The sequence below is a fragment of the Amphiura filiformis genome, chromosome 2, assembly GCF_039555335.1.
Source record: "Amphiura filiformis chromosome 2, Afil_fr2py, whole genome shotgun sequence".
Taxonomy (NCBI): Eukaryota; Metazoa; Echinodermata; class Ophiuroidea; order Amphilepidida; family Amphiuridae; genus Amphiura; species Amphiura filiformis.
Genome location: NC_092629.1, coordinates 61,379,947 through 61,393,318, shown reverse-complemented (window position 1 = coordinate 61,393,318; position 13,372 = coordinate 61,379,947). Strand labels below are relative to the sequence as shown.

The 13,372-nt window shown below is 39.4% G+C and overlaps 1 protein-coding gene across 1 annotated transcript in view; it reads left to right on the top strand.

Annotated features, from left to right (window-relative positions):
• The first annotated feature begins 1,838 nt into the window (after nucleotides 1–1,838).
• The window catches only part of LOC140146496 (Y+L amino acid transporter 2-like), a 79,689-nt gene continuing 68,155 nt past the window's right edge, over nucleotides 1,839–13,372 (top strand). The window contains exons 1-2 of the mRNA XM_072168361.1: nucleotides 1,839–2,132; nucleotides 2,445–2,983. Of these exons, the coding sequence (XP_072024462.1) occupies nucleotides 1,945–2,132; nucleotides 2,445–2,983 (727 nt within the window). The 5' untranslated portion in view covers nucleotides 1,839–1,944. The remainder of the gene's footprint in view (nucleotides 2,133–2,444; nucleotides 2,984–13,372) is intronic.

The window sequence follows — 13,372 nt, the reverse complement described above, 5'->3', positions numbered from 1 at the left end:
TGTACACAAAGTCAATGGGATTTTTTTCAAAAATTTCAAACGCTTATTTCAGGGCCTAAAAAGTCTACCAGGCTTGCAAAACTGAAGTAAATGTTCAATGATATACCTAACTTTGTGAAAACATGGGTTTTACCAAATTAAAGTTCATAGTTGACTGTAATAATAAAAAATGTTTCAAAAGTGACAGAGGGAGTGTAGCTCAAGAAAAGAATACCCTGGGATATCCCCTGGAATCCAAAATCCATACATCTGTATCAGGGGTGGTCATTATGGCCATACCTGATGAAGATTTGTATTGTTTGAATTGAATGACCACAGGAAGGATTAGATTCACCATGGTTGAAAAGAAATGTATATAAATTGGGGTCACAACATTGGATAGTGGCCAGTTCAAAACTACACCTTGTGCAAGGTACTTGTGACAAGAGCTAGAGTGGCTAAGACACATTTACTACTGGATTACACATTAAACATTACACTACACTTACATAAAATTACAAACCTACACACATTCAACACTTGAATAACATAATTTACAGTTACAAACCTACATACATTTCAACAACAAAAAAAACATTTAAAAAAAAAGAAAGAACTAGAGCCCCATAAACACAACTTTATATTAGCCAAGTACCATAATATTTTGGCTGTTCCAGCAACTGCCTTGCCCCAAATGTAACAGTTTTCACAAAAATGCAATTTTCTGGAATGCGGGTTAACATTTTTACAATTTTCTTTAGCATTTATTTTAAGGACATTACTCACACTATGATCAAATATTTTTGGCACAATCAGGGAAAATTAACATGGCTTTTTTGTGTTGTAAAGAAAATGGCTCATAAATCCCATTGACTTTGTGTACAAAAGTTCATTGACCGGTAGCACCCCTAAACTTTTTTGAATTTTTTCATATTTTGCAGGTATGATTTTATTATCAAAATGAACAAAATGAGGGGGTGTCCCGTTGAAAAATACCAATTTCATTTTTGTGAATCACCCTAGCCGCTACATGATTAATGAGACTGGTTCTGCATCTGTGACTGCATCTACTCGGGATCAAAGCTTCTTTGGGGCAAATGTTATGTGTCGGATTGTGGGATAGCAAAAGCTTTGCATGCATGACGTCTATACGCTGGAATTTTTCATATGGTGTAGAGACTGGGAATAGTCTACGGTACCCGGTCACAACCATGTTAGCATACGGTTCAAAGATTACAAATCGATACAGTTATCACGTTTTTGCAAGAGCTGCCTTAAAACGTTTTATAATAATTTGGTAGACTTTGCATGATGATTCAATCATTCAAGCGTATAAAAATGTTTGTTTCTGTTTAATAATCGGGCTGTTAATCAGGATAGTCCGATTTTGTTCCACTCATATTTTCCCCTTGATATTATTTGGTGAAAAAAAGGACCAAAGGATTAGCTTTTCCCGGGGCTTTTTCTCCTTAGGTCTAAATAGGGGACCTAAATAGCTTTTCCTCGAACACAGCCAATTTCTTGTAAAAATATTTAAAAACCGAAATAACCCCCTATATATTTTTTAAATCAAGAAAATCCTATGGACGACGCCCCCCTCAAAAAATACATTTTATGTGGCGTAGACATCATCAAACATGACGAATTTATTGAAATCAATTTGAAAACTGGTCCCGAGCTGCATTTTTTTTCTCTAAAATGACATTTGGCAGCCTTTGTAGATGTAGCCTTCTTGTCTCTGCGGGCTTTGTTTTCCCTCGTAATTCTGTACACACGTGTTCTAAATACGTTGAAATACACACGCGAATGTTTCGTCATCTTCATTCATTCAATCTGCTCTCCATCATAGACCAGTGACTTAGAAAGTGTGCTGGATAAATACTTGATACAATATTGAATCGTGGTATATTATTTATTTCCAGTGTTCTTGCAACGCTCGTTTTATCCTTTATTTCCTAATCTTCGATGATCTTTGTTGAGGACTGGATCCCAATCAAGATACTACTCGCCGCAACTTGGGTTTTATCCCGGGTTTTATCACAGCTTCAAGTTCAAGAAGGAAGAGCTTTCCTCATATATACGCAGCTACACGGGAGTGCAGGACCATTTGGACACAAATATAAAAGAGATCTTTTCCAGTTTTCTTCCATACGGTAGGCTACTTTCACCAATTCCTTCAGCAACTGCATGGACTCTAATGCTCTATGCTTTTTCATGTGAGGCGCAGTGGTTGATCAACAGACGCAGAAAGACAAGGCATGCATGCATTGAATCAAATCAGTTTTATAGTACTATTATTTTGTCACTTGTCACCTTGGTGAAAATTGCTTTGACAAGCGTTTTACTATTTTGTTCAGTTTGAACCCTTGAATTGCAGCTGGACGGACAGTCAGCACAGTTGAGTTAGCTATATATTTTATTTTCAAACTTGGACTCCGACTTCTTTTATTATCTTCTTCGTACAGATTTCTGCGCAATTTTAATATGGAGAATAACTCTCACACAACCCCAGACTCGAATGGGAAGAACGAGAAAGCCAACATGGCATCGAACCAGGATCTTCCCAAGAAACCATCGCCCGACGACGCTATATGCCTTGAACGTCGCATAGGCCTATTTAGCGCTGCAATGGTCATATTAGGCAATATTATAGGATCTGGCATATTTCTGACACCGACGGGTGTGTTCAACAACGTCGGATCTATCGGCATGTCAATGGTTGTATGGAGCGTCTGCGGAATATTTTCAACTATTGGAGCTTTGTGTTTTGCGGAGTTGGGAACAACCATCGAGTCTTCAGGCGCAGAGTATTCCTACATCAAAGAAAGTTTTGGTAATGTGTCTGCATTTCTGGTGTTATGGGCAAATTTGATAATCATTGTTCCAACTGGACAGATGATTGTGGCGCTGACTTGTGCCTATTATATTATGGCTCCAGTGTACCCCGATCCCGATTGCCCACCTCCTCAGATATTTGTGCAGTTGATTGCTGTACTGGTTGTTGGTAAGTTTTGAAAAAAAAAATTCTTTTCCTGATCCTGTATTTTGCAAGATCATTGCAGTGCATGACCAAGACATCTCAGTCAGTCCCAAACATGGTTAATTAAATTTTGTTAAGTATCATACCCCCAGGCTCGTTCCACGTCTATTCTTCCAAATGCATGGGTCATTGATTTATACCGTATACATGATTAGATACAGTCAGGCAGTGCCCATCGAGACTGACAACGAAGTCCTTGTCATGCACGTTTCGTGTTTACTTCTTAACCATATAACATGTATGATATGGTGTTTTTTTCCTATGTTAGTCTTGAGTGAATATTAACACTGCTACATGTACACACCCACATCGCATCCGTTACCATGGGAACAGTAACCATTCGTACCCCAATGCTGGAAAAATAGACCTACTTCATCATAAAAGAAGGAATATTGGACCCTATATTACATAACCGCAGAACAATTCTTTACTTTTTTATCATGACTATTGCCATGCAGAAAGTGAATTTTTTACATTATTTTGCAAGAGAATGAACAATCCGCCGTCTGTTGGACTGTTAGTGTTTGATTTCACTGAAGCGATAACGCTATACTCCACCCTCCTTTTTTTTTGGCGGCCATTTTGAAATTTGAAGGCATTTCAAAGTGTCATGTCAGAGTTATAAAACTTCACATTTATTTTCAATTTGTTAGTTTGTTTTGTTTGTTGAATGCAATTTCGTACAACAAAAACCGGTGGATCATCATCACCGGAACGGTATAACAATTGAAATGGCAGGGCAGATTGTTTTGCTAAATATTGATAGGGTCTATGCCCTAAAGTTGAGAATGGACCGTCCCACTCGATTTGTGAAAAGGTCGCCAACCCTTTTGGTGGACCAATAGTAACTGCCTAAAATGAGGCAAAATTGAAAAGAAATGGGGTTTTAAATTGAACTTTGAAATTTGAAAACTGTAAATCACGATGGGTCTAAGGCTATGTTAACACTTCTCTTTGATGACTTTGACCACAATTTTTTATTTTTTCAAATATCTTAAAAATACAAGAATCTATACGCTAATTGAACAGACAGTAGTAAAAACGACCCCTTACCCGCGGAGTGGCATTGGGAGGGGGGTCACTTCATCAATTTATCAAATTTTGGTATCCTTTAAAATCATAGATGAGGAAAAGACATGAACTTAATTTAACACACATCCCAACTTGAGCGCGGGTCTGACACTGACCACTGACTAATTCACATAATTTGTTCTATCCGTTATATTTATTCCCAGTTACACTCGGTGTTTTTGCTTGCACAACTGGATACATATGTACTATACTTCAATAGTCGGCTTGTAAATTGTATTTCAAATAATTAAGCTTGATAGCGTTTTCCGGAGGATTTCGTTATCTCGATTGTGTCATTTTAGTTTGTAGGGCCTGTTTCACACATATTGTGCTGCGTGATGAAAAGTTGAAAACTACACTGAATGACCCCAGAGGATGATTTAAGGAAGCCCCATCATGCACTGCCAGAGGCACTGCAAAAGTGTTATCACTAGAGTTTCAACTGCCCCTTTACTTTTCAAATCCCATTGAATTCTGTGCAAAAGATGTTGTTTAAGAATTGTGCGTGTGTCATTATTACTTGGTCGATTTCAGAACAAAAGTGATGTATGCATAAAGGATAATTCACACCTTCTGTAGGTAACATAAAATGTGAAATTGACTAGCATTTTGAATGCGTTTTTATTGTAAATATATCAGTCCAAATTCAAATTCAACCATGCCTGTCAATGCAATGTGCGAGCAGTGGTGTCATGTTCACTCACACAGCTGTGCTAACAGCAAGTCAACACAGTGGCGTGGTGGGAAGTGCTTAAATCATCCTCTGGAATGACCCATCACGTTTATGTTACTAGGCGGTTACCCGTATTTGGCGGTTCTCGGCTGTCACAATTACCTGGCTGATGGTGACTGTACTCACCAAGTTTTATGCCCATAGGACAGTTTTTACTAATTTGACCTCAGATGACCTCGAAATGACCTTCCAAAATTTGGCTCTTAAAGTTGACTGTAGCCTACCCACCAAGTTTCATGCCCATACGACATTTTTTTACTAATTTGACCTCGGATGACCCCGGTGTGACCCCAGATGACCCCAAAATGACCGTCCAAACATTTGACTCTAAAAGTTGACTGTACCCACCAAGTTTATGAAGATTTCATGATTATGTGTTAATCCAATGGCGACCTCAAAATTGGCGATATCGCTTCCACCACCGCCTGGCAAATCACATACAGAGCAGAGTCTAGTCTCGGTCCCAGCCGATTTGTGCTCCTTCGTGACAGAGGAACAAAAACCGGCTGGGACCGAGACAAAGCAGAGTCAGACCACAGATATTGGAACCCTGATCATATGGCTTAACAGATACCCTCTGCAGCTGTGGTGATCACTTTTCTCTTTTTTGACTGAAATGGATGGCGTCCCGTTTGGCCATGCTGATGGCCCGGCTGATGGATGATGTAGGGCCTACGACAGACGTTTCGACATCGCGCCATCTCGCGAAAAAGTCACTAGCATTTGAATATTTTACATCGCTTTCGCATGAGGACGTTTTGCATATACATGTAGTAGTGTACATTATGTTTGAGCCTGACCCCATCCGAACTGTTACAATGGTTACGGTGATACAGTCACTAAAATGACCCAGGCCAAAATCACCTGCTACCGAGTTCACTCAGCAAACACGCAAACACCCTGTTTATTAAACAACTTGTGATTATTTAAAAATTAGTGCAATATGGCCGTCAATCAAATTACAATATAAGATCATATACCTACTACATAATAGTAGGCCTATACCTATCTACCAGGCAGCATCATGCATTTCTGCACCTGCTGCCTGACGTAGGAGACACTTAACCATATGGCCCGGTCCTTGGTCATGTTGGTAGCAACGTCAGCTTCTTCCGGACCACCTGGTGCCAAGTCTATCCAAGTCCCTTTGAACATGTTGAATAACATTCTTCCGAGTTGTCCTAGGGCGTCCAGATCTTCTCTTTTCGTGGGTGGGATTCCAGAAGTAGAGTTTTCTTGGAAAAGTCCATTTGATGCGGAGAAATTTCCTCTGGCATCTCATATTAAATGCATCTAATCTGGACTTATCTCTCTCAGTGAGAGTCCAGCATTCAGAAGCATATAGAAGGGTAGAAAGAACATGAAGAACGCAGGCATTATAACATTTCATCTTGGTGTCTAAGTTGATATATACCGGTCCTTCCACACTTTCTCAAATTCTTTAAAATTTCAGGGATGCAAGTTTTCCTACTTTTGCAGGAATTCAGCTGCTTTTTTGAAAATTCCCAAATTCCCGCACTTTTCTTTATTTTCTGCCCGTTTTGGAGGCCTTTGACACAGATTCACGCACTTTTCATGTTTTTTCCTGCAGGTCAGCTTGCATCCCAGTGTAAAAGCGCCTGATGCTTTGCCAATAATTGAGCTCCTTGACATTTGATCCATCAGCACTACAGTATGCTCCCAAATACTTGAAGTGATCTACAACCTTAATGAGCAGGGACGGATTTATGCAGTGGCCCGGTGGCCCGGGGCCAGTGGATTTTGCGTCGGGCCAGTAAACTTCCAACAATGCTGGCCCGGCGGGCCACTAGATTTTTGAGCCTGATATAAGACATATCACACAGCTGTTTGATGTGATCATTTATTAGTTTTTCAAACAAAACACCACGTACAACCCAATTTTTAGGCTTAAACAGCTTTTAGCTGTATCATACTAATGTATACAGATGCTTTTGAGGTATTTGCAACTTTAATTTCCCCTTATTTACAACATTATTCACTTTCACAGCATTTTTATAGCTTTTTCGGATATAAAATGTATCTATTTATGACAAGATAGGTGGCGCTATTTAGATACTGGAAATTATTCTTTTAGGCTTTTAATAAAATTAATTCCTTTTATTTGTTGATGAAATATGCTTATAAAATTTCTTTGTTGCTTGTTTCACCTATTCCACCTGTTTAAATGGCAGTATTGATTACATACCCCTTGCAAATTAAGAAATATGATTTATGATAAATAGCACCATCTATAGTTTGCATTTTCTTAATAATGAAGCCAATTCTATATGCATCAAACAACCGTGATCAGTGATGGTCATATTTACAGTTGTCTGCTCTGCCTGTCACTTGAAAATTATATCTTTATTCAATGTTTTTTTGTATAATATTTATATTCTTATTCTTGCGTTGCTAGTTGGAAATATACGGCCGCTTTTTACGATGATAGTAGGCCTATGTACTACTTTAGCTCTTCCATGCGCTACATAATTATATCTGATGATGATAGCGATACCGCAAATACCGCCAAGTTTGAAACTTTTGGAACTAAAAAAGGCAGGACTACTGACTGAACTTGTGTTAGTGACTACACTCTCTATACATTGAGTACATTCAGTACAAAATAAATTAAAATGTTAAGGTTTGCTTGACTTTAAGGGCTCGGATAGTGATGTTTCCACATATTTTTTTGTGGGACCTGAGATCACATCACAGACATATCGAATTGCATTTTGAAAACGAGGAATATCAAATTTTTTTAATTTTTTTTATTTGCGATATGATAAACATTGTATGATGACAAATGATTAAAAATTGATATAGATTTTCCCCACTTGAAAAGCACCAATAAAAGTTGGGGTTTTTTTTTGCAGTAGAACATATTGAAAAAGCTGGGCCAGTAAATTTATTGCAGGGCCACTAGATTTGCCATTCACTGGCCCGGAGGGCCAGTAGAAAACTGAAACCTAAGTCTGTCCCTGTTAATGAGCCCTCCATCCCCCATTGGAACAGATGGTGCTGAGCTCAAACGACCAAGTGACATGATTTCCGTTTTCTTGAAGCTCATTTTAAGTCACAACTTTCTGGCTGTTTCACGGATGGCTTCAGCTGTTTCTGTCATGTTGGAATCAGAATCTTCTTGGAGGGCTCTATATGTCGTCAGCATAGTCTAGATCAGACAGCTTTACTTCCGGGTACCTCGAGCTTCTCCTAGGTAGAAGGGTTTATACCTTTCTTATTTTCATCTACGGCTGATTTCATTACTAAGTCGATGGCAAGGCCAACTAGTGGCAAATGGTGGTCATAGACCACAAACCTAGCTGGGGCATGTTGGTGTTTTATCTGTCCCCTGCAAAATGTTCCAAAAATGTTCCCCTGGTCATGAGGTTTGTTGTCACTGAGTTTGAGCCCCACACGAGTTACAGATGTCCAGATAATACAATTCTAAGATTTAACCCCAGATGACCTTTGACCTGACCCATGCATGATGTTCCTTAATATTCCCTGGTCTTGAGGTTTGTTGTCACCAAGTTTGAGTTCCGTACCTCTTCCAGATGTCCAAAAATGAAAGTGTAAGATTTGACCCCAGATAACCTTTGACCTGCCCCATACACAGTGTTCAAAAATGTTCCCCAGATCATTAAGTTTGTTGTCATGGAGTTTGAGCCCCGTACCCCTTACAGATGTCCAGAAAATGCATTTTAAAAATTTGACATCTGCATGACCTTTGACCTGACCCCTGCAAAATGTTCCCCTGGTCATGAGATTCGTTGTCACTGAGTTAGAGCTCCATACCTCTTACATATATCCAGAAAATGAAATTATTAGATTTGATCCCAGTTAACCTTTGACCTGACCCCTGCAAAGTGTTCCAAAATGTTCCCTAGATCATTAAGTTTGTTATCACCAAGTTTAAGCCCCGTACCCCTTACAGTTGTCCAGGAAATGCAATTTTTAAAATTTGACCTCTGCATGACCTTTGACCTGACCCCTGCAAAATGTTCTCCTGGTCATGAGATTTTTTGTCACCGAGTTTAAGCCCCATACCCCATACAGATGTCCAGATAATGCAATTGTAAGATTTTACCCCCTTAATGACCTTTGACCCCAATTCTGTGTGCAAGTTATAGGCGCGTGGTGTAGCTGATGCATATGTGCAAGTGACATCATTGTGCTATGTAATATGTGGCAGAAGAAGCATTTTGAAGATATTTGGTTAAATACCGAAAATGCCCTTTAATGACCTTTGATCCCAATTCTGTTTGTACCCTACGGGCACTGGATATAGCCGATACATATGTGCAAGTTACGTAATTGTAGGGTGTAACATGTTGGAGGAGAAGCATTTTGAAGTTTTGTTGCCAGAAGAAGAAAGAAAGAAGAATCGGAGAGCATTACAGTACCTAGCTTGGGGGTGTAAACCCCCCCCCAGCTAGGTAAAAGCAGTGGCGATCAAATGTCGCCCTGTCTTACACCGGTGACTATACTGAAGAACTTGGAAAGGGAGCCCTCTGACATTTGTCTGATTTCGATGAAGTTAATTAAGCATGGTCGCTGTTGGTAAAGGCATTTCTCAATGAGTTGGTTCAGGCCGAATATTTGATCCTGGCATGAGCGTCCCTTTTTAAAACCAGCTTGGTTTTCCCTCATTCTTGCGTCAACATGGTCAACGTCATCCTTCACTCTTAGAAGTAAGATTATGGAGAAAACTTTGCCTGCAGTCGGCAGTGTCCAGTAGAGTGATACCGCGGTTATTGCTACAGTAGCCTAAGGTCTCTCTTCTTCGGCAGTGGAAGGATAATGCCTTGTCCCCATTCTCTTGGTGTTTTCTCAGTTTGCCATATCAGTTTACAAATTCTCAGCAACCATTCTTTGATGTTTCCGCCACCATCCTTAAGAAGTTCAGGAGGGCCAAGGATGTTATCAATACCCGGTGCTTTGTTTCTTCCCTTTGTCAAGTTCTTCTCTATAATGGTTCCATATTATTAATGTTCTTCATGGATTGAAGCTTGAGAAGTCTAGTAACTCACTATAGGCTCTTCAGCAGGCCCTATGTCACATGGGGGAAAATGGTAAATCACACATATTTAGCAGCATTTCTCCTCATTTTTCACAATTTTGCCGAATTCAGCAGCCTGTTTTAACAGATTTTGTCGTTATTTTAGAAAATCTGGCAGTTTTTGTGTGATCTCCAATTTTCCCCCATGCGTCATGGGGCCTCTGTTCCAGATCATGATTTTACATTTGAAATCACTCGCCTTTAAAAAAAAAAAAAAATCTGCAGGTGGGGGGCTGAAAATTTGAAACGTTCAAAATCACTCATATTTTTAACCACTGGAATCTCAAGGCAGCCAATGTGTAGCATATAGCTCAATTTGGACTCCAACTTGTATATTTTGCATAGGGTTCCATGTAAAATTAAAACTTCAAATGCATTTTCTGGAATTCCAAGTGCTTTTTTCCTCTGGCGTCAAAAATTAGAATTGATTCGGATCAAAGTTTCATAACGAGAACGCGCATATTACTTAGGGCTTTCGAGATAAAAAAAAAAAAAAAAAAACGCAAAAAAATTGAAATCGATATTTTGCTGCACAGGCTGGCTGTGTACTGTACAAACTCAATGTGTAGCTGATACAGTGAAATTTGACTGCCACACTCTTGCAGCCAATGGGCTATTCCATTTTACATGCATACACCCCCTAGATGGAGGTCATGACCTCAATCGTGCACACAGGGGTGTAGATATCAAATGGAATCACCAATTCAGGTAACTTCATTTGAAATTCACACTCCCTGTGGAAGATTAAGGGCATGTCTTCCATAGGGGGTGTATGGAATTCAACTGGAATAGCCCAATGGTTTAATCACCTGTTTGAGTTCTGCATGTAAAATCATCTGCAAGTAAGTCAAAACATTAGAATTGATTCGGATCAAAGTTTCATAACGAGAACGCCGATATCACTTAGGGCTTTCGAAAGAAGCGGAAATTTAAATCAAATTTGCTCCACAGGTTCCAAAGTACACAATGTGCTTACACTCAGTGATTTACCAGCCTACCTTGTATGTCCGATGTGTGAAATGCAGCCAATGCTTAATGGGCTGTTCCAGTTAAAATCCTTACACCCTCTAGATGGAGGTCATGACGTCAATCTTGCACACAGGAGTGTAGATATCAAATGTGGTCACCCATTCAGGCAACTCCATTTGATATTCACACTCCCTGTGTGGAAGATGTCTTGCCGGATGGGGAGTATGGAATTCAAATGGAATAGCCCAACATTTCTTCTTTTGTAGGATTTGAAGGATTTCAATATTTAGGCCCTATGTCACATGGGGGAAAATGGTAAATCACACATATTTAGCAGCATTTCTCCTCATTTTTCACAATTTTGCAGAATTCAGCAGCCTGTTTTAACAGATTTTGTCGTTATTTTAGAAAATCTGGCTGTTTTTGTGTGATCTCCCATTTTCCCCCATGCGTCATGGGGCCTTTCAGCGTTGAGTAGATCTTCAAAATATTCAGCCCATCTCTGCAGTCGAGCGGCCTCATCCTTAAGCATTTCTCCGTTGACATCTCGTATCTGTGAGGCCTTTCTGCTAGTTTTACCAATGAGAACATTCTTCAGCTGGTAGACTTCTCTCTTGTTGTTTTTACTTGAGGCTACTTCTATAAGTCATCAGCGATCTTGCTCATCCATGTCTTTTTGTCAATTCTTGAGCTCTGCCTGTTGAGTTCACGGTAGCCACTATCTGGTTTGGCTGCCTTTCTTTTGTCAATAAGCAGTTTACCGGTGTCATATTTTGGTTAATTGTTTCTTCTGTTGTTTGTTAGCTGCTAGAGATACCTGGATGGTATTATACCATCCAGGTATCTCCAGGTATAATAATTGCCACGTCTTTCAAGGAGTTACGCCATCTCCGGTTGATTAAGGTTTGGTCAATTTGGTTGCGTCCTTCCATCAGGAGAGTTCCAAGTTAATGTATGAATTTTCTTGTGTGGGAAGAGTGATGATCCAACAATGAGATCGTGTTCTAGACAGAAAGACAGGAGCCGGATACCATTATCATTCAGGACCCCCTTGGCGTGGCTACCAAGTGCAGGTTTCCAGATATCGACATCATTCCCTACTTGGGCATTCATATCTCCAATGATCAGCTGGACAGCATGCTTGGGGATGCTTGAAATCAGGTCATCAAGACATGCAACAAAAATACCCATCTCAGAAGGAAAGTATATGATCAATGTGTCCTTCCAACAATGACGTATGGTTCTGAAACATGGTTATTAACTATATATTTAGAAACTAAACTACAATCCACACAAAGAACATAATCGAACGGCAAATGTTAGTTAAACATCTCACTGCGAGACAAAGTATAAGGTACTCGACCATCAGACGGCTGACCGGTGTTGCAGACATTTTCAGAAAAATCAGACAATCAAAATGGAGATGGGCTGGACATGTTGCCAGAAGAAATGATAACAGATGGACAAAGAGAATGGCAAGTTACCAAGAATGGGGAAAAGAAGAAGAGGAAGACAGAAGAGGGTGTGGAGAGATGATAATACATCATACATGTATATTGGCACAACTTAAAGGCGAGAGTAGCAGTAGACAGAAAGGTCTGGAGTGATCACATGAGTAGGGCTATACGCACGTTTGTTGTGTAATGTGTAAATGTTTATTTGTGATTTTTCTGGGTGTTTTTTCTTTGAAAAGTGAAAAAAAAAATTCGAATGCGCAAAATAAGCCGTCAAAAACGTAATGCGCACGCTACAGGAAACAAACTTGTTTTGTTTTTTTGCCTTAGTATTTACAAATTTTACAATGCATGCATAGCAATCGCATCGAAGTGGAGGGAAAGTCATCAAACTTTTTTGTTGTTGTAAAAACCATACTATAATACTTTCGCGGTATACGCCTATATATTCATTTCGTCATAAGAAAATTCAAAAAATGATAATGGTCTTGGGTTATATTACCAAATTGGTCAACGGTTAAATAATTTGCTCCATGAGGATAAAAACCGTAAAAACGATGGTCGGTTTTATTCGAAAATAAAGAATAGTTTGCACTATCTAGTATGATGTTTAGTTATATATTATTGGTAATGCAGCAAACTAGATCAAGGTCAATATGTCTCATATTTTATTAACGAGTATCCTAATTGTGACGATCCCCGGGGACGATCCATATTTATATCGATTGAGCACTCGAAGGAGCGAAAGCGATCAGCGAAGCCGCGATCAGCGATACCAGCTTATTCTCGATTTCTTATTTTGACTGTCACTGATTTGGTAAAACGATCTAACTTGAAATTTGAACATTTTGAGATAAATCCATATCATGCGTAATTTTTATATTTTCTAAGACATTAGATCTGTTTAATAATTTATTTTATTCAAAAAGAAAAACGGCAAGTGTTCAAACTTTTAAGCTCTTTTTCTCGAAACAGCGATTTTAATTTCAAGTTAGATCATTTTACCAAATCAGGGCCGTGTGGGGGGGGGGGGGGGGGGGTTCCTACGAACTGGAAATGGTGGGACT